The 23,037-nt window shown below is 46.4% G+C and overlaps 1 protein-coding gene across 1 annotated transcript in view; it reads left to right on the top strand.

The window, feature by feature from the left end:
• Positions 1–23,037, top strand: part of LOC115125561 (arf-GAP with coiled-coil, ANK repeat and PH domain-containing protein 3-like) — a 185,149-nt gene that overhangs the window by 142,496 nt on the left and 19,616 nt on the right. The window contains exons 16-23 of the mRNA XM_065004415.1: positions 629–698; positions 866–960; positions 2,934–3,151; positions 3,548–3,643; positions 7,322–7,423; positions 10,950–11,173; positions 13,617–13,726; positions 22,326–22,436. Coding sequence (XP_064860487.1) covers positions 629–698; positions 866–960; positions 2,934–3,151; positions 3,548–3,643; positions 7,322–7,423; positions 10,950–11,173; positions 13,617–13,726; positions 22,326–22,436 — 1,026 coding nt within the window. The remainder of the gene's footprint in view (positions 1–628; positions 699–865; positions 961–2,933; positions 3,152–3,547; positions 3,644–7,321; positions 7,424–10,949; positions 11,174–13,616; positions 13,727–22,325; positions 22,437–23,037) is intronic.

Genomic DNA, 23,037 nt, shown 5'->3' with positions numbered 1-23,037 from the left:
AGCAGCGAGAGACAGGAAGTAGAACAAGTGAAAGAACAGCCAAACAGCAGTGAGAAACAGGAAGTAGAACAAGTGAAAGAACAGTCAAACAGCAGTGAGAGACAGGAAGTAGAACAAGTGAAAGAACAGTCAAACAGCAGCAAGACAGGAAGTAGAATAGGTGAAAGAACAGCCAAACAGCAGCGAGACAGGAAGTAGAACAAGTGAAAGAACAGTCAAACAGCAGTGAGAGACAGGAAGTAGAACAGTCAAACAGCAGTAAGAGACAGGAAGTAGAACAAGTGAAAGAACAGCCAAACAGCAGCAAGACAGGAAGTAGAATAGGTGAAAGAACAGCCAAACAGCAGCGAGAGACAGGAAGTAGAACAAGTCAAATAACAGCCAAACAGCAGCAAGACAGGAAATAGAACAGATGAAAGTGACAGACAGGAAGCAGACATCATCATCATGAGACCTGATCCCGATTTCTGTCACTTCAGACAGTCAACTTAATCTGTTTACAACCTGTCCCTCCATATCTTCGCAGAATACAGGCTACGCAACACACATACTCTACTCGGAGTTTAGGAAACGCCGCTGTATCTGACCGGTTGTCTCTCTCTCTCTCTCTATGTTGTGTCTTCTACAGGAGTCTGGGGGTTCATTGCTCCAAGGTTCGTTCACTAACACTGGACTCCTGGGAACCAGAGCTACTCAAGGTGAGTTTCTCACTTCCTGCTCTGCATCATCTTCGTGATTCAAGATATGACGTAATTCCTTTCAAAGAAGCTTCTTGGGACTCTGGGAATATCTCTCTTCGTGTTTCGGGGTTATAAAATTCCTCACCTAATAATTTCTTCTCTGCTATCTTTCTCTCTGTCTCCAGTTGATGTGTGAGCTGGGTAACAATGTGATTAACCACATCTATGAGGGAGCCTGTGAGGAACTGGGAGTGAAGAAACCTGGACCTTCCAGTCCTAGGTGAGCACTGGTTAGCAAGTTTACCTATAGGCTAGGAGACTCCTAAACATGACATACAGTGCCTTGCGAAAGTATTCGGCCCCCTTGAACTTTGCGACCTTTTGCCACATTTCAGGCTTCAAACATAAAGATATAAAACTGTATTTTTTTGTGAAGAATCAACAACAAGTGGGAAACAATCATGAAGTGGAACGACATTTATTGGATATTTCAAACTTTTTTAACAAATCAAAAACTGAAAAATTGGGCGTGCAAAATTATTTAGCCCGCTTAAGTTAATACTTTGTAGCGCCACCTTTTGCTGCGATTACAGCTGTAAGTCGCTTGGGGTATGTCTCTATCAGTTTTGCACATCGAGAGACTGACATTTTTTCCCATTCCTCCTTGCAAAACAGCTCGAGCTCAGTGAGGTTGGATGGAGAGCATTTGTGAACAGCAGTTTTCAGTTCTTTCCACAGATTCTCGATTGGATTCAGGTCTGGACTTTGACTTGGCCATTCTAACACCTGGATATGTTTATTTTTGAACCATTCCATTGTAGATTTTGCTTTATGTTTTGGATCATTGTCTTGTTGGAAGACAAATCTCCGTCCCAGTCTCAGGTCTTTTGCAGACTCCATCAGGTTTTCTTCCAGAATGGTCCTGTATTTGGCTCCATCCATCTTCCCATCAATTTTAACCATCTTCCCTGTCCCTGCTGAAGAAAAGCAGGCCCAAACCATGATGCTGCCACCACCATGTTTGACAGTGGGGATGGTGTGTTCTGGGTGATTAGCTGTGTTGCTTTTACGCCAAACATAACGTTTTGCATTGTTGCCAAAAAGTTCAATTTTGGTTTCATCTGACCAGAGCACCTTCTTCCACATGTTTGGTGTGTCTCCCAGGTGGCTTGTGGAAACTTTAAACGACACTTTTTATGGATATCTTTAAGAAATGGCTTTCTTCTTGCCACTCTTCCATAAAGGCCAGATTTGTGCAATATACGACTGATTGTTGTCCTATGGACAGAGTCTCCCACCTCAGCTGTAGATCTCTGCAGTTCATCCAGAGTGATCATGGGCCTCTTGGCTGCATCTCTGATCGGTCTTCTCCTTGTATGAGCTGAAAGTTTAGAGGGACAGCCAGGTCTTGGTAGATTTGCAGTGGTCTGATACTCCTTCCATTTCAATATTATCGCTTGCACAGTGCTCCTTGGGATGTTTAAAGCTTGGGAAATCTTTTTGTATCCAAATCCGGATTTAAACTTCTTCACAACAGTATCTCGGACCTGCCTGGTGTGTTCCTTGTTCTTCATGATGCTCTCTGCGCTTTTAACGGACCTCTGAGACTATATCAGTGCAGGTGCATTTATACGGAGACTTGATTACACACAGGTGGATTGTATTTATCATCATTAGTCATTTAGGTCAACATTGGATCATTCAGAGATCCTCACTGAACTTCTGGAGAGAGTTTGCTGCACTGAAAGTAAAGGGGCTGAATAATTTTGCACGCCCAATTTTTCAGTTTTTGATTTGTTAAAAAAGTTTGAAATATCCAATAAATGTCGTTCCACTTCATGATTGTGTCCCACTTGTTGTTGATTCTTCACAAAATAATACAGTTTTATATCTTTATGTTTGAAGCCTGAAATGTGGCAAAAGGTCGCAAAGTTCAAGGGGGCCGAATACTTTCGCAAGGCACTGTATATGGTCTTCCCTCATCTCCTATAGGCTAGGAGACTCCTAAACATGACATATACGGTCTTCCCTCATCTCCTATTGGCTAGGAGACTCCTAAACATGACATATATGGTCTCCCCTCATCTCCTATTGGCTAGGAGACTCCTAAACATAACATATACGGTCTTCCCTCATCTCCTATTGGCTAGGAGACTCCTAAACATGACACATACAGTCTTCCCTCATCTCCTATTGGCTAGGAGACTCCTAAACGTGACACATACGGTCTTCCCTCATCTCTCTCTCTCTTAGACAAGAGAAGGAGGCGTGGATCAAGGCTAAATATGTGGAGAGGCGTTTCCTGAAGAAGATGAGTGTCAGTGACTCATTGGTGGAAGGTGAGAGGAAGTCCCGCCCCTGGAGCGTGAAGAAGTGTCATCGCCACAACAGCTCCGTGCGAGGAGCGCCCAAAACCCGCCGGAAATACCGACACGACCCCGGTTTGATTTCACCAGGAAACCTCTCCGCAGGTGACTAAACTCTCTCTCTCCTCTCCTTCTGCAGTTTACTGAATGTTTAAGCCGTGGAAAGCTGTCCTGCATATGTCTTGAAGGACAATAAAACTAGAAAAATATCCATTTAGCTGTTGTGGAAGAGTCCTGAGGAAAGCATGTGATGCTGAACTGTTTGCTCTGTCCAGCTCCATCAGACAGGCAGCAGACTGCAGACGTCGTCACGAGACCCAATCCCAATTTCTGACACTTCAAACAGTCTGGGGATTTAAAACCAGTCCCTCCATATCTTCAAACCCTTGTACTTTATCACTTTTACTTTTGTCAAATAAATAATGAGAGCTCCTGTCTGGAAACCTTTTTGTAATATGAGGTGATATTAAGACTCTTTCTCTCTCTCCTGTATGTCCTCAGCTGCAGCAGCAGCGAAGCTCCGTCGTGACTCTCTGTTTTGTCCTGATGAGATGGACAACCTCTTCTCCTACTTCGACACTGGCAATGGCACCCGCAGTAAGTCTGACCCAGAGTTTCCCGCAGTAAGTCTGACCCAGAGTTTTCCAGCAGTAAGTCTGGCCCAGAGTTTTCCAGCAGTAAGTCTGGCCCAGAGTTCCCCGCAGTAAGTCTGGCTCAGAGTTCCCCGCAGTAAGTCTGGCTCAGAGTTCCCCGCAGTAAGTCTGGCTCAGAGTTCCCCGCAGTAAGTCTGGCTCAGAGTTCCCCGCAGTAAGTCTGGCCCAGAGTTCCCCGCAGTAAGTCTGGCCCAGAGTTTTCCAGCAGTAAGTCTGGCCCAGAGTTCCCCGCAGTAAGTCTGGCCCAGAGTTTTCCAGCAGTAAGTCTGGCCCAGAGTTCCCCGCAGTAAGTCTGGCTCAGAGTTCCCCGCAGTAAGTCTGGCCCAGAGTTCCCCGCAGTAAGTCTGGCCCAGAGTTTTCCAGCAGTAAGTCTGGCCCAGAGTTCCCCGCAGTAAGTCTGGCTCAGAGTTCCCCGCAGTAAGTCTGGCTCAGAGTTCCCCGCAGTAAGTCTGGCTCAGAGTTCCCCGCAGTAAGTCTGGCTCAGAGTTCCCCGCAGTAAGTCTGGCTCAGAGTTCCCCGCAGTAAGTCTGGCTCAGAGTTCCCCGCAGTAAGTCTGGCTCAGAGTTCCCCGCAGTAAGTCTGGCTCAGAGTTCCCCGCAGTAAGTCTGGCCCAGAGTTTTCCAGCAGTAAGTCTGGCCCAGAGTTCCCCGCAGTAAGTCTGGCCCAGAGTTCCCCGCAGTAAGTTTGGCTCAGAGTTTTCCAGCAGTAAGTCTGGCCCAGAGTTTTCCAGCAGTAAGTCTGGCCCAGAGTTTTCCAGCAGTAAGTCTGGCCCAGAGTTTTCCAGCAGTAAGTCTGGCCCAGAGTTTTCCAGCAGTAAGTCTGGCCCAGAGTTCCCCGCAGTAAGTCTGGCCCAGAGTTCCCCGCAGTAAGTCTGGCCCAGAGTTTTCCAGCAGTAAGTCTGGCCCAGAGTTTTCCAGCAGTAAGTCTGGCCCAGAGTTCCCCGCAGTAAGTCTGGCCCAGAGTTTTCCAGCAGTAAGTCTGGCCCAGAGTTTTCCAGCAGTAAGTCTGGCCCAGAGTTCCCCGCAGTAAGTCTGGCTCAGAGTTTCCCACAGTAAGTCTGCCCCAGAGTTGGCCCATCTAAGTCTGGCCCAGAGTTTTGGCAGTAAGTCTGGCCCAGAGTTTTCCAGCAGTAAGTCTGGCCCAGAGTTTTCCAGAAGTAAATGGGAGTTAAGTAAGTCTGGCCCAGAGTTTTGGGACTGGAGAGAGTTTTCCAGCAGGAAGTCTGTTGCCCAGGTGGAGATGAGTCTGGCCCAGAAGGAACTGTCTGGCCCAGAGTTTTGGAGATGAGTCTTTAGAAGGAACTGTTGGGTGGAGATGAGTCTTTAGAAGGAACTGTTGGGGTGGAGATGAGGCTTTAGAAGGAACTGTTGGGGTGGAGATGAGGCTTTAGAAGGAACTGTTGGGGTGGAGATGAGGCTTTAGAAGGAACTGTTGGGGTGGAGATGAGGCTTTAGAAGGAACTGTTGGGGGTGGAGATGAGGCTTTAGAAGGAACTGTTGGGGTGGAGATGAGGCTTTAGAAGGAACTGTTGGGTGGAGATGAGGCTTTAGAAGGAACTGTTGGGGTGGAGATGAGGCTTTAGAAGGAACTGTTGGGGGTGGAGATGAGGCTTTAGAAGGAACTGTTGGGGTGGAGATGAGGCTTTAGAATGAACTGTTGGGTGGAGATGAGGCTTTAGAAGGAACTGTTGGGGTGGAGATGAGGCTTTAGAAGGAACTGTTGGGGTGGAGATGAGGCTTTAGAAGGAACTGTTGGGGTGGAGATGAGGCTTTAGAAGGAACTGTTGGGGTGGAGATGAGGCTTTAGAAGGAACTGTTGGGGTGGAGATGAGGCTTTAGAAGGAACTGTTGGGGTGGAGATGAGGCTTTAGAAGGAACTGTTGGGGTGGAGATGAGGCTTTAGAAGGAACTGTTGGGGTGGAGATGAGGCTTTAGAAGGAACTGTTGGGGTGGAGATGAGGCTTTAGAAGGAACTGTTGGGGTGGAGATGAGGCTTTAGAATGAACTGTTGGGTGGAGATGAGGCTTTAGAAGGAACTGTTGGGGTGGAGATGAGGCTTTAGAAGGAACTGTTGGGGTGGAGATGAGGCTTTAGAAGGAACTGTTGGGGTGGAGATGAGGCTTTAGAAGGAACTGTTGGGGTGGAGATGAGGCTTTAGAAGGAACTGTTGGGGTGGAGAGGAGGCTTTAGAAGGAACTGTTGGGTGGAGATGAGGCTTTAGAAGGAACTGTTGGGGTGGAGAGGAGGCTTTAGAAGGAACTGTTGGGGTGGAGATGAGGCTTTAGAAGGAACTGTTGGGGTGGAGAGGAGGCTTTAGAAGGGACTGTTGGGGTGGAGATGAGGCTTGGTGCTATATTGGGGGATTGGGGTCAGCAGGGTAGATTGGGGTCAGTAGGGTAGATTGGGGTCGAAGGGTAGATTGGGGTCAGTAGGGTGGATTGGGGTCAGTAGGGTGGATTGGGGTCAGAAGGGATTTATTTTAGGGATTGAGAGGCTTGCAGAGGATGGTTAGGGTTAGGAGGAGTGTTTAGGGGGTTAGGGTTAGGAGGAGTGTTTGGGGGTTAGGGTTAGGAGGAGTGTTTAGGGGGTTAGGGTTAGGAGGAGTGTTTAGGGGGTTAGGGTTAGGAGGAGTGTTTAGAGGGGTTAGGGTTAGGAGGAGTGTTTAGGGGGTTAGGGTTAGGAGGAGTGTTTAGGGGGTTAGGGTTAGGAGGAGTGTTTAGGGGGTTAGGGTTAGGAGGAGTGTTTAGGGGTTAGGGTTAGGAGGAGTGTTTAGGGGGGTTAGGGTTAGGAGGAGTGTTTAGGGGTTAGGGTTAGGAGGAGTGTTTAGGGGGTTAGGGTTAGGAGGAGTGTTTAGGGGGTTAGGGTTAGGAGGAGTGTTTAGGGGGTTAGGGTTAGGAGGAGTGTTTAGGGGGTTAGGGTTAGGAGGAGTGTTTAGGGGGTTAGGGTTAGGAGGAGTGTTTAGGGGAGGGTTAGGGTTAGGAGGAGTGTTTAGGGGGTTAGGGTTAGGGTTAGGAGGGGTGTTTAGGGGGTTAGGGTTAGGAGGAGTGTTTAGGGGGGTTAGGGTTAGGAGGAGTGTTTAGGGGGGTTAGGGTTAGGAGGAGTGTTTTGGGGGGTTAGGGTTAGGAGGAGTGTTTAGGGGGGGTTAGGGTTAGGAGGAGTGTTTAGGGGGTTAGGGTTAGGGAGGCGGTGTGGTGACTAACGTGTCCGTGGCTTGGCGCTGGTTGGGGTTAGGAGGAGTGTTTAGGGGGTTAGGGTTAGGAGGAGTGTTCAGGGGGGGTTAGGGTTAGGAGGAGTGTTCAGGGGGGGTGTACCTAGCTGGTGAGGAGACTGGGTTTGGGGCTGTAAGGAGGTCTTGTTGTGGAGCTTCAGGGGAGGCGGTGTGGTGACTAACATGTCCGTGTCTTGGCGCTGGTTGGGGTTAGGGAGGCGGTGTGGTGACTAACGTGTCCGTGTCTTGGCGCTGGTTGGGGTTAGGGAGGCGGTGTGGTGACTAACGTGTCCGTGTCTTGGCGCTGGTTGGGGTTAGGGAGGCGGTGTGGTGACTAACGTGTCCGTGTCTTGGCGCTGGTTGGGGTTAGGGAGGCGGTGTGGTGACTAACGTGTCCGTGTCTTGGCGCTGGTTGGCCCTGCAGGTCTGAGCAGTGACAGTGGGCTGGGAGGCAGTACAGACGGGAGCACAGACATCCTGGTGTTTGGCTCAGTGGTCGACAGTGTCACAGAGGAGGGTAAGTCACAGGGGTGTGTGTGTGTGTGTGTGTGTGTGTGTGTGTGTGTGTGTGTGTGTGTGTGTGTGTGTGTGTGTGTGTGTGTGTGTGTGTGTGTGTGTGTGTGTGTGTTTCCTATTAATGTACTGACTATGACTGGTCCACCTAGCTATCTGAAGATGAATGTACTGACTATGACTGGTCCACCTAGCTATCTGCAGATGAATGTACTGACTATGACTGGTCCACCTAGCTATCTGGAGATGAATGTACTGACTATGACTGTGATATGTGGTTGTCTCACCTAGCTATCTGGAGATGAATGTACTGACTATGACAGGTCCACCTAGCTATATGTAGATGAATGTACTGACTATGACTGTAATATGTGGTTGTCCCACCTAGCTATCTGGAGATGAATGTACTGACTATGACTGGTCCACCTAGCTATATGTAGATGAATGTACTGACTATGACTGGTCCACCTAGCTATCTGGAGATGAATGTACTGACTATGACTGGTCCACCTAGCTATCTGGAGATGAATCTACTAACTATGACTGATCCACCTACCTATCTGGAGATGAATGTACTGACTATGACTGGTCCACCTAGCTATCTGCAGATGAATGTACTGACTATGACTGGTCCACCTAGCTATCTGAAGATGAATGTCCTGACTATGACTGGTCCACCTAGCTATCTGTAGATGAATCTACTAACTATGACTGGTCCACCTACCTATCTGGAGATGAATGTACTGACTATGACTGTTGTCCACCTAGCTATCTGTAGATGAATCTACTAACTATGACTGGTCCACCTACCTATCTGGAGATGAATGTACTGACTATGACTGTAATATGTGGTTGTCCCACCTAGCTATCTGGAGATGAATGTACTGACTATGACAGGTCCACCTAGCTATATGTAGATGAATGTACTGACTATGACTGTAATATGTGGTTGTCCCACCTAGCTATCTGGAGATGAATGTACTGACTATGACTGGTCCACCTAGCTATATGTAGATGAATGTACTGACTATGACTGGTCCACCTAGCTATCTGGAGATGAATGTACTGACTATGACAGGTCCACCTAGCTATATGTAGATGAATGTACTGACTATGACTGTAATATGTGGTTGTCCCACCTAGCTATCTGGAGATGAATGTACTGACTATGACTGGTCCACCTAGCTATCTGCAGATGAATGTACTGACTATGACTGGTCCACCTAGCTATCTGGAGATGAATGTACTGACTATGACTGGTCCACCTAGCTATCTGGAGATGAATGTACTGACTATGACTGGTCCACCTAGCTATCTGGAGATGAATGTACTGACTATGACTGGTCCACCTAGCTATCTGGAGATGAATGTACTGACTATGACTGGTCCACCTAGCTTTCTGGAGATGAATGTACTGACTATGACTGGTCCACCTAGCTATATGTAGATGAATGTACTGACTATGACTGGTCCACCTAGCTATCTGCAGATGAATGTACTGACTATGACTGGTCCACCTAGCTATCTGGAGATGAATGTACTGACTATGACTGGTCCACCTAGCTATCTGGAGATGAATGTACTGACTATGACTGGTCCACCTAGCTATCTGGAGATGAATGTACTGACTATGACTGGTCCACCTAGCTATCTGGAGATGAATGTACTGACTATGACTGGTCCACCTAGCTATCTGGAGATGAATGTACTGACTATGACTGGTCCACCTAGCTATCTGGAGATGAATGTACTGACTATGACTGGTCCACCTAGCTATCTGGAGATGAATGTACTGACTATGACTGGTCCACCTAGCTATCTGGAGATGAATGTACTGACTATGACTGGTCCACCTAGCTATCTGGAGATGAATGTACTGACTATGACTGGTCCACCTAGCTATCTGGAGATGAATGTACTGACTATGACTGGTCCACCTAGCTATCTGGAGATGAATGTACTGACTATGACTGGTTCACCTACCTATCTGGAGATGAATGTACTGACTATGACTGGTCCACCTAGCTATCTGGAGATGAATGTTGAATGTACTGACTATGACTGGTCCACCTACCTATCTGGAGATGAATGTACTGACTATGACTGGTCCACCTACCTATCTGGAGATGAATGTACTGACTATGACTGGTCCACCTAGCTATCTGGAGATGAATGTACTGACTATGACTGGTCCACCTAGCTATCTGGAGATGAATGTTGACTATGACTGACTATTACTGAAGATGAATGTACTGGTGACTGGTCCACCTAGCTATCTGGAGATGAATGTACTGACTATGACTGGTCCACCTAGCTATCTGAGATGAATGTACCTACCTTTCTATGACTGGTCCACTAGCTATCTGGAGATGAATGTACTGCTATGACTGGTCCACCTAGCTATCTGGAGATGAATGTACTGACTATGACTGGTCCACCTAGCTATCTGGAGATGAATGTACTTTGACTGGTCCACCTAGCTATCTGGAGATGAATGTACTGACTTTGTCAAATCTGGAGATGAATGTACTGACTATGACTGGTCCACCTAGCTATCTGGAGATGAATGTACTGACTATGACTGGTCCACCTAGCTATCTGGAGATGAATGTACTCCTTGACTGGTCCACCCCTATCTGGAGATGAATGTACTCAGAAGAGGAGGAGTCTACTATGACTGGTCCACCTAGCTATCTGGAGATGAATGTACTGACTATGACTGGTCCACCTAGCTATCTGGAGATGAATGTACTGACTATCAGACCCTGGTCCACCCCCTATCTGGAGATGAATGTACTGCTATGACTGGTCCACCTAGCTATCTGGAGATGAATGTACTGACTACTGACTGGTCCACCTAGCTATCTGGAGATGAATGTACTGACTATGACTGTCCACCTAGCTATCTGGAGATGAATGTACTGACTATGACTGGTCCACCTAGCTATCTGGAGATGAATGTACTGACTATGACTGGTCCACCTAGCTATCTGGAGATGAATGATACACACTATACTGGTCCACCTACTATCTGGAGATGAATGTACTGACTATGATGGTCCACAGCTATCTGGAGATGAATGTACTGACTATGACTGGTCCACCTAGCTATCTGGAGATGAATGTACTGACTATGACTGGTCCACCTAGCTATCTGGAGATGAATGTACTGACTATGACTGGTCCACCTAGCTATCTGGAGATGAATGTACTGACTATGACTGGTCCACCTAGCTATCTGTAGATGAATGTACTGACTATGACTGGTCCACCTAGCTATCTGAAGATGAATGTTGAATGTACTGACTATTACTGTGATATGTGGTTGTCCCACCTAGATTCTGAACACTATTAGATACACAGTCACTCTGGACAAGAGGGTAAGATAACATGTAAAATAGATACTTTCAAAGGTTCACTATACAGTATTTTAGGACTTTGTCAAACTGTAGTAGCCAGACTAACCCAGGGTCCCTCAGATACCCCCCCCCCCACCCACACTCTAGATTCACACACTATCGCCCCAGTAGAGTGTGAGGGCGAGTCAGAAGAGGAGGAGTCTAGCGGGGAGGTGGAGATAGAGCAGGAGGCGGGATCAGACCCTGAGGAGCCCCTCCCCCCGGGGGCGTTGCTCTACCGGTCGTCACGGCTACACAACCTGCCACTCATGGCCGAGGCGCTGGCGCACGGGGCAGACGTCCACTCTGCCAGCGATGAGGAGGGAAAGACCCCGCTCATACAGGCCGTGACAGGGGTAAGATACACACACTATACAGGGGTAAGATACACACTATAGATACACACACTATACAGGGGTAAGATACACACTATAGATACACACACTATACAGGGGTAAGATACACACTATAGATACACACTATAGATACACACACTATAGATACACACTAGATACAGGGTATAGATACACACTATAGATACACACACTATACAGGGGTTAGATACACACTATAGATACACACACTATACAGGGGTAAGATACACACTATACAGGGGTAAGATACACACTATAGATACACACTATAGATAGACACTATAGATACACACACTATACAGGGGTAAGATACACACTATACAGGGGTAAGATACACACTATAGATACACACACTATACAGGGGTAAGATACACACTATAGATACACACACTATACAGGGGTAAGATACACACTATAGATACACACACTATACAGGGGTAAGATACACACTATAGATACACACACTATACAGGGGTTAGATACACACTATAGATACACACACTATACAGGGGTAAGATACACACTATACAGGGGTAAGATACACACTATAGATACACACACTATAGATACACACACTATACAGGGGTAAGATACACACTATAGATACACACACTATACAGGGGTAAGATACACACTATAGATACACACACTATACAGGGGTAAGATACACACTATAGATACACACACTATAGATACACACTATAGATACACACTATAGATACACACTATAGATACACACACTATAGATACACACTATAGATACACACTATAGATACACACTATATATACACACACTATACAGGGGTAAGATACACACTATAGATACACACACTATACAGGGGTAAGATACACACTATAGATACACACACTATACAGGGGTAAGATACACACTATAGATACACACACTATACAGGGGTAAGATACACACTATACAGGGGTAAGATACACACTATAGATATAGGCAGACACTATATACACGCTATAGGCAGGGTTGGGCAGAGTGCAGACACACACTATACAGGCCCTGTGGTCACTGTGGTCTGATACGACACTGTGGTCTGATACGACACTGTGGTCTGATACGACACTGTGGTCTGATACGACACTGGTCTGATACGACACTGTGGTCTGATACGACACTGTGGCCTGATACGACACTGGTCTGATACGACACTGTGGCCTGATACGACACTGGTCTGATACGACACTGGTCTGATACGACACTGTGGTCTGATACGACACTGTGGCCTGATACGACACTGGTCTGATACGACACTGTGGCCTGATACGACACTGGTCTGATACGACACTGTGGTCTGATACGACACTGTGGCCTGATACGACACTGGTCTGATACGACACTGTGGCCTGATACGACACTGGTCTGATACGACACTGGTCTGATACGACACTGGTCTGATACGACACTGTGGTCTGATACGACACTGTGGTCTGATACGACACTGGTCTGATACGACACTGGTCTGATACGACACTGGTCTGATACGACACTGTGGTCTGATACGACACTGGTCTGATACGACACTGTGGTCTGATACGACACTGGTCTGATACGACACTGGTCTGATACGACACTGGTCTGATACGACACTGTGGTCTGATACGACACTGGTCTGATACGACACTGTGGTCTGATACGACACTGGTCTGATACGACACTGTGGCCTGATACGACACTGTGGTCTGATACGACACTGTGGTCTGATACGACACTGTGGTCTGATACGACACTGGTCTGATACGACACTGGTCTGATACGACACTGGTCTGATACGACACTGTGGTCTGATACGACACTGGTCTGATACGACACTGTGGTCTGATACGACACTGGTCTGATACGACACTGTGGCCTGATACGACACTGTGGTCTGATACGACACTGTGGTCTGATACGACACTGTGGTCTGATACGACACTGTGGTCTGATACGACACTCTCTCGCTCCCTCTTCCCTCCCCATCACTGTCCTCCCCCCACCACTCTCTCTCTCCCTCTTCCCTCCCCATTACTCTCCTCCCCCCCACTCTCTCTCTCCCTCTTCCCTCCCCATCACTGTCCTCCCCCAACACTCTCTCTTCCCTCCCCATTACTCTCCTCCCCCACTCTCTCTCTCCCTCTTCCAACACTGTCCTCCCCCATCACTCTCTCTCCCTCTTCCCTCCCCCCAACACCTCTCTCTCCCTCTTCCCGCAACACTGTCCTCCCCCACCACTCTCTCTCTCTCTCCCTCTTCCCTCCCCCACCACTCTCTCTCTCTCCCTCTTCCCTCCCCCAACACTCTCCTCCCCCCACCACTCTCTCTCTTCCTCCTCCCCCACCACCACTCTCTCTCCCTCCTCCCCCACCACCACTCTCTCTCTCCCTCTTCCCTCTTCCCCTCATTCTCTCTCCTCTTTGTCAGGGCTCTCTGACAGCGTGTGAGTTCCTGCTGCAGAATGGGGCTGATGTGAACCAGAGGGACATGGGGGGGAGAGGACCCCTCCACCACGCTACCTACCTGGGACATACAGGGTGAGAGACATTCATTACCCCTCCACCACGCTACCTACCTGGGACACACAGGGTGAGAGACATTCATTACCCCTCCACCACGCTACCTACCTGAGACATACAGGGTGAGAGACATTCATTACCCCTCCACCACGCTACCTCCTTGGGACACACAGGGTGAGAGACATTCATTACCCCTCCACCACACTACCTCCTTGGGACACACAGGGTGAGAGACATTCATTACCCCTCCACCACACTACCTCCCTGGGACACACAGGGTGAGAGACATTCATTACCCCTCCACCACACTACCTACCTGGGACACACAGGGTGAGAGACATTCATTACCCCTCCACCACACTACCTCCTTGGGACATACAGGGTGAGACACATTCATTACCCCTCCACCACACTACCTCCTTGGGACACACAGGGTGAGACACATTCATTACCCCTCCACCACACTACCTACCTGGGACACACAGGGTGAGAGACATTCATTACCCCTCCACCACGCTACCTACCTGAGACATACAGGGTGAGAGACATTCATTACCCCTCCACCACGCTACCTCCTTGGGACACACAGGGTGAGATACATTCATTACCCCTCCACCACACTACCTCCTTGGGACACACAGGGTGAGAGACATTCATTACCCCTCCACCACACTACCTACCTGGGACATACAGGGTGAGAGACATTCATTACCCCTCCACCACACTACCTCCTTGGGACACACAGGGTGAGAGACATTCATTACCCCTCCACCACACTACCTACCTGGGACATACAGGGTGAGAGACATTCATTACCCCTCCACCACACTACCTCCTTGGGACACACAGGGTGAGACACATTCATTACCCCTCCACCACGCTACCTACCCGAGACATACAGGGTGAGAGACATTCATTACCCCTCCACCACACTACCTACCTGGGACATACAGGGTGAGAGACATTCATTACCCCTCCACCACGCTACCTACCTGGGACATATAGGGTGAGAGACATTCATTACCCCTCCACCACGCTACCTACCTGGGACATACAGGGTGAGAGACATTCATTACCCCTCCACCACACTACCTACCTGGGACATACAGGGTGAGAGACATTCATTACCCCTCCACCACGCTACCTACCTGGGACATACAGGGTGAGAGACATTCATTACCCCTCCACCACGCTACCTACCTGGGACATACAGGGTGAGAGACATTCATTACCCCTCCACCACGCTACCTACCTGGGACATACAGGGTGAGAGACATTCATTAATTCATTCATCCCTAACCCCTATACCACTCTACCTACTTTTGTGTAACATGCTTCGTAAACAACAGTGAAATTCATACTTACGGGTCCTTCCCAACAATGCAGAGAGTAAGAAAATAGAGAATAATAATTTTAAAATAATAACGACGAGGAATAAATCCACGATGAGTAACGATAACTTACCAGGCTATATACACGGGGGTACCAGGCTATATACACAGGGGTACCAGGCTATATACACGGGGTACCAGGCTATATACACGGGGGTACCAGGCTATATACACGGGGTACCAGGCTATATACACAGGGGTACCAGGCTATATACACGGGGTACCAGGCTATATACACGGGGTACCAGGCTATATACACGGGGTACCAGGCTATATACACGGGGCTACCAGGCTATATACACAGGGGTACCAGGCTATATACGGGGGTACCAGGGGTACCAGGCTATATACACAGGGGTACCAGGCTATATACACGGGGTACCAGGCTATATACACGGGGTACCAGGCTATATACACAGGGGTACCAGGCTATATACACAGGGTACCAGGCTATATACACGGGGGTACCAGGCTATATACACGGGGTGCCAGGCTATATACACAGGGGTACCAGGCTATATACACGGGGCTACCAGGCTATATACACAGGGGTACCAGGCTATATACACGGGGGTACCAGGCTATATACACGGGGTACCAGTACGGAGTTGATGTGCTGCGGAACAAGGTCATTGAGGTAGACGTGTACATATATCTAGTGGTAAAGTGACTAGGCAACAGGATAGATAATAAGCAGTAACAGCAATGTATGTGATGAGTCAAAATAGTTTGTGCAAAGGGGGATCAATGCAGATAGTCGGGGTAGCTATTTGGTTAACTATTTAGCAGTTTTGTGGCTTGGGGGTAGAAGCTATTCAGGGTCCTTTTGGTTCTAGACTTGGTGCATCTGTCCCGGATTAGTGTCCCGCTCCCTGAAAGTGGCAGCTCTGGCCTGTTTCTCAGTGCAGATGTTGCCTGTAATCCATGGCTTCTGGTTGGGATATGTACGTACGGTCACTGTGGGAACAACGTTGTCGATGCACTTATTAATGAAGCCGGTGACTGATGTGGATAAACTCCTCAATGTTATCGAATGAATCCCAGAACATATTTCAGTCTGTGCTAGTGAAACATTCCTGTAGATTAGCATGGGGTAAAAAGGAGACATTCCTGTAGATTAGCATGGGGTAAAAAGGAGACATTCCTGTAGATTAGCATGGGGTAAAAAGGAGACATTCCTGTAGATTAGCATGGGGTAAAAGGAGACATTCCTGTAGATTAGCATGGGGTAAAAAGGAGACATTCCTGTAGATTAGCATGGGGTAAAAAGGAAACATTCCTGTAGATTAGCATGGGATAAGAAGGAGACATTCCTGTAGATTAGCATGGGGTAAGAAGGAAACATTCCTGTAGATTAGCATGGGGTAAAAAGGAAACATTCCTGTAGATTAGCATGGGGTAAGAAGGAAACATTCCTGTAGATTAGCATGGGGTAAAAAGGAGACATTCCTGTAGATTAGCATGGGGTAAGAAGGAAACATTCCTGTAGATTAACATGGGGTAAAAAGGAGACATTCCTGTAGATTAGCATGGGGTAAGAAGGAAACATTCCTGTAGATTAGCATGGGGTAAAAAGGAGACATTCCTGTAGATTAGCATGGGGTAAAAAGGAAACATTCCTGTAGATTAGCATGGGGTAAGAAGGAAACATTCCTGTAGATTAGCATGGGGTAAGAAGGAAACATTCCTGTAGATTAGCATGGGGTAAAAAGGAGACATTCCTGTAGATTAGCATGGGGTAAGAAGGAAACATTCCTGTAGATTAGCATGGGGTAAGTAGGAAACATTCCTGTAGATTAGCATGGGGTAAAAAGGAAACATTCCTGTAGATTAGCATGGGGTAAGAAGGAAACATTCCTGTAGATTAGCATGGGGTAAGAAGGAAACATTCCTGTAGATTAGCATGGGGTAAAAAGGAAACATTGCTGTAGATTAGCATGGGATAAAAAGGAGACATTCCTGTAGATTAGCATGGGATAAAAAGGAAACATTCCTGTAGATTAGCATGGGATAAAAAGGAAACATTCCTGTAGATTAGCATGGGGTAAAAAGGAAACATTCCTGTAGATTAGCATGGGATAAAAAGGAAACATTCCTGTAGATTAGCATGGGGTAAAAAGGAAACATTCCTGTAGATTAGCATGGGGTAAAAATGAGATATGTAGATTAGGGTAATAAAAATTCCTGTAGATTAGCATGGGGTAAAAAGGAAACATTCCTGTAGATTAGCATGGGGTAAGAAGGAAACATTCCTGTAGATTAGCATGGGGTAAAAAGGAGATATTCCTGTAGATTAGCATGGGGTAAAAAGGAAACATTCCTGTAGATTAGCATGGGGTAAGAAGGAAACATTCCTGTAGATTAGCATGGGGTAAGAAGGAAACATTCCTGTAGATTAGCATGGGGTAAGAAGGAAACATTCCTGTAGATTAGCATGGGGTAAAAAGGAGACATTCCTGTAGATTAGCATGGGGGGTACAGATTAGCATGGGTAAAAGGATTAGCAAACATTCCTGTAGATTAGCATGGGGTAAGAAGGAAACATTCCTGTAGATTAGCATGGGGTAAAAGGAACATTCCTGTAGATTAGGAAGGAAACATTCCTGTAGATTAGCATGGGATAAAAGGAAACATTCCTGTAGATTAGCATGGGGTAAAAAGGAAACATTCCTGTAGATTAGCATAGGGGTAAAAAGGAGACATTCCTGTAGATTAGCATGGGGTAAAAGGAAACATTCCTGTAGATTAGCATGGGGTAAAAAAGGAAACATTCCTGTAGATTAGCATGGGGTAAAAAGGAAACATTCCTGTAGATTAGCATGGGGTAAGAAGGAAACATTCCTGTAGATTAGCATGGGGTAAAAAGGAAACATTCCTGTAGATTAGCATGGGGTAAAAAGGAAACATTCCTGTAGATTAGCATGGGATAAAAAGGAAACATTCCTGTAGATTAGCATGGGGTAAAAAGGAGACATTCCTGTAGATTAGCATGGGGTAAAAGGAAACATTCCTGTAGATTAGCATGGGGTAAAAGGAAACATTCCTGTAGATTAGCATGGGGTAAAAGGAAACATTCCTGTAGATTAGCATGGGGTAGAAAAAGGAAACATTCCTGTAGATTAGCATGGGGTAAAAGGAAACATTCCTGTAGATTAGCATGGGGTAAGAAGGAAACATTCCTGTAGATTAGCATGGGGTAAAAAGGACATTCCTGTAGATTAGCATCCTGTAGATTATTCCTGTAGATTAGCATGGGGTAAAAAGGAAACATTCCTGTAGATTAGCATGGGATAAAAAGGAGACATTCCTGTAGATTAGCATGGGGTAAGAAGGAAACATTCCTGTAGATTAGCATGGGGTAAGAAGGAAACATTCCTGTAGATTAGCATGGGGTAAAAAGGAGACATTCCTGTAGATTAGCATGGGGTAAAAAGGAAACATTCCTGTAGAGCATGGGGTTGAGACATTCCTGTAGATTAGCATGGGGTAAGAAGGAAACATTCCTGTAGATTAGCATGGGGTAAAAAGGAGACATTCCTGTAGATTAGCATGGGGTAAAAAGGAGACATTCCTGTAGATTAGCATGGGGTAAAAAGGAGACATTCCTGTAGATTAGCATGGGGTAAAAAGGAGACATTCCTGTAGATTAGCATGGGGTAAAAAGCAGACATTCCTGTAGATTAGCATGGGGTAAAAAGGAGACATTCCTGTAGATTAGCATGGGGTAAAAATGAGACATTCCTGTAGATTAGCATGGGGTAAAAAGGAGACATTCCTGTAGATTAGCATGGGGTAAGAAGGAGACATTCCTGTAGGATAGCATGGGGTAAGAAGGAGACATTCCTGTAGATTAGCATGGGGTAAAAAAAAAATGGGGGTACAACAGATTTCAGCTTCCCTGCATTAAAATCACCAACCACGAGAAGCACCTCCTCTGAATGAGCATTTTCTTGTTTGCTTATGGCCCCATACAGCTCGTTGAGTACGGTCTTAGTGCCAGCATCGGTTTGTGGCGGTAAATGAACAGCTAGGAAAAATAGAGACGAAAGAAAACCTCTTGGTAAATAGTGTGGTCTGCAGTTTATCGTGAGGTATTCTAACTTGGGCAAGCAAAAAGGTCAAAACGTCCTGATCATTAGAAATCGTGCATCTGGGACACAGGGTAAGAGATTCATTCATTCATCCCTAACCCTTACACCACACTACCTACCTGGGACACAGGGTAAGAGATTCATTCATTCATCCCTAACCCTTACACCACACTACCTCCCTGGGACAGAGGGTAAGGGATTCATTCATTCATCCCAAACCCTACACCACACTACCTACCTGGGACACAGGGTAAGAGATTCATTCATTCATCCCTAACCCTTACACCACACTACCTACCTGGGACAGAGGGTAAGAGATTCATTCATTCATCCCTAACCCTTACACCACACTACCTACCTGGGACAGAGGGTAAGAGATTCATTCATTCATCCCAAACCCTACACCACACTACCTACCTGGGACACAGGGTAAGAGATTCATTCATTCATCCCTAACCCTTACACCACACTACCTACCTGGGACACAGGGTAAGAGATGCATTCATTCATCCCTAACCCTTACACCACACTACCTACCTGGGACACAGGGTAAGAGATTCATTAATTCTTCCCTAACCCTTACATCACACTACCTACCTGGGACACAGGGTAAGAGACATTCATTCATCCCTAACCCTTACATCACACTACCTACCTGGGACAGAGGGTAAGAGACATTCATTCATTCATCCCTAACCACTATACTTACCTGGTAACTTGCTTATATACACGGAGTACCACTACCGAGTGTATATTTTTTTATTTTTTTATTTCACCTTTATTTAACCAGGTAAGCAAGTTGAGAACAAGTTCTCATTTACAATTGCGACCTGGCCAAGATAAAGCAAAGCAGTTTGACACATACAACGACACAGAGTTACACATGGAGTAAAACAAACATACAGTCAATAATACAGTAAAAAAAAAACAAGTCTATATACAATGTGAGCAAATTAGGTGAGAAGGAGGTAAAGGCAAAAAAAAAGGCCATGGTGGCAAAGTAAATACAATATAGCAAGTAAAACACTGGAATGGTAGTTTTGCAATGGAAGAATGTGCAAAGTAGAAATAAAAATAATGGGGTGCAAAGGAGCAAAATAAATAAATAGATTAAATACAGTTGGGAAAGAGGTAGTTGTTTGGGCTAAATTATAGGTGGGCTATGTACAGGTGCAGTAATCTGTAAGATGCTCTGACAGTTGGTGCTTAAAGCTAGTGAGGGAGATAAGTGTTTCCAATTTAAGAGATTTTTGTAGTTCGTTCCAGTCATTGGCAGCAGAGAACTGGAAGGAGAGGCGGCCAAAGAAAGAATTGGTTTTGGGGGTGACTAGAGAGATATACCTGCTGGAGCGTGTGCTACAGGTGGGAGATGCTATGGTGACCAGCGAGCTGAGATAAGGGGGGACTTTACCTAGCAGGGTCTTGTAGATGACATGGAGCCAGTGGGTTTGGCGACGAGTATGAAGCGAGGGCCAGCCAACGAGAGCGTACAGGTCGCAATGGTGGGTAGTATATGGGGCTTTGGTGACAAAACGGATTGCACTGTGATAGACTGCATCCAATTTGTTGAGTAGGGTATTGGAGGCTATTTTGTAAATGACATCGCCAAAGTCGAGGATTGGTAGGATGGTCAATTTTACAAGGGTATGTTTGGCAGCATGAGTGAAGGATGCTTTGTTGCGAAATAGGAAGCTAATTCTAGATTTAACTTTGGATTGGAGATGTTTGATATGGGTCTGGAAGGAGAGTTTGGTATATAACCAACACATGAATGTTTCTAATCAAAATAAGAAGTGATGCAGTCAGTCTCTCCTCAACTCTTAGCCAAGAGAGACTGACATGCATAGTATTTATATCAGCCCTCTGATTACAATGAAAAGCAAAACGTGGCTCCCTGTTCTGGGCTGCAGCTTAACTGGGTCTCTCCTTGCAGCACTGGACCACACGACTGGACAATAATCAAGATCAGACAAAACTAGAGCCTGCAGAACTTTCTTTTTGGAGTGTGATTTCATAAAAGCAGAGCATCTCTTTAAAGGACAGACCTCTCCCCATCTTTACAACCATTGAATCAATATGTTTTGACCAGGACAGTTTACAATCTAAGGTAACTCCAAGTAATTTAGTCTCCTCAACTAGTTCAACTGACACACCATTCATTACCAGATTTAGCAGACGTCTAGAACTTAGGGAATGATTTGTACCAAATACAAACGCTCTTAGTTTTAGAGATGTTCAGGACTAGTTTATTACTGACCACCCATTCCAAAACAGACTGCAACTCTTTGTTAAGGGTTTCAGTGACTTCATTAGCTGTGGTTGCTGATGCATATATGGTTGAATCATCAGCATACATGGACACACAGCCTTTGTTTAATGTCAGTGGCAGGTCATTGGTAAAAAATAAAAAAGAGTAGAGGGCCTAGAGAGCTGCCCTGCGGTACACCACACTTTACATGTTTAACATTAGAGAATCTTTTCATTAAAGAAACCCCTCTGTGTTCTATTAGATAGATAGCTCTGAATCAACGATATGGCAGAGGTTGAAAATCCATAAGACATACGTTTTCTCAACAGGTTATGGTCAATAATATCGAAGGCTGCACTGAAATATAACAGGACAGCTCCCACAATCCTCATATTATCAATTTATTTCAACCAATCATCAGTCATTTGTGTCAGTGCAGTACATGTTGAGTGCCCTTCTCTATAATTGTGCTGAAAGTCTGTTGTTAATTTGTTTACAGAGAAATAGCATTGTATTTGGTCAAACACCATTTTTTCCCTACAGTTTGCTAAGAGCTGGCAGCAAGCTGATAGGTCGGCTGTTAGAACCAGTAAAGGCCACTTTACCACTATCGGGTAGTGGAATGACTTTGGCTTCCCTCCAGGCCTGAGGACAAAGACTTTCCTCTAGGCTCAGATTAAAAATAAGGGGCCTCCCAGGTGGCGCAGTGGTCTAAGGCACTGCAGTGCAGTGCTAGCTGTGCCACCAGAGACTCTGGGTTTGAGCCCAGGCTCTGTCGCAGCCAGCCTCAACCGGGAGGTCCATGGGGCGAATATATCTATATCTCTCACCAGATATATAGACATATATATATATAAATATATATCCATCTCTCTCTCTCTCTTTAGTCAGGTGTGTCTGTTCCTGAAGAGAGGGGCTTGTCAGACGGAGGTGGATGAGGAAGGTCACGACCCTCTGAGCATGGCTGTCCAGGCCGCTAACGCCGATATTGTTACATTGTAAGTGTTCACCGAAAACATCTGATACCTCTTCTAAAAGTATCTTAAATAATCCCCCAGCCTCACTAAATGACTAAAATGTAAATATAAAATTAATACTAAATGTTACCCAAACTTTTGTTAATATTATTCTGTTTCCTGTTTCTCTCCGATATATTTTTCCTACCTCTCCCCACCAAACCTACCCACCTACCTCTCCTTCTCCAACCCTACCCCCCTTCTCCTACCTCTCCCCACCAAACCTACCCACCTACCTCTCCTTTTCCAACCCTACCCCCTTCTCCTACCTCTCCCCACCAAACCTACCCACCTACCTCTCCTTCTCCAACCCTACCCCCTTCTCCTACCTCTCCCCACCAAACCTACCCACCTACCTCTCCTTCACCAACCCTACCCCCCCCTTCTCCTACCTCTCCCCACCAAACCTACCCACCTACCTCTCCTTCTCCAACCCTACCCCCTTCTCCTACCTCTCCCCACCAAACCTACCCACCTACCTCTCCTTCACCAACCCTACCCCCCTTCTCCTACCTCTCCCCACCAAACCTACCCACCTACCTCTCCTTCTCCAACCCTACCCCCCTTCTCCTACCTCTCCCTC

This window comes from Oncorhynchus nerka, linkage group LG2 (genome assembly GCF_034236695.1).
Source record: "Oncorhynchus nerka isolate Pitt River linkage group LG2, Oner_Uvic_2.0, whole genome shotgun sequence".
NCBI classification, from domain to species: Eukaryota; Metazoa; Chordata; class Actinopteri; order Salmoniformes; family Salmonidae; genus Oncorhynchus; species Oncorhynchus nerka.
The sequence above is the reverse complement of the archived record's forward strand: the minus strand, read 5'-3'. Positions and strand labels throughout refer to the sequence as shown.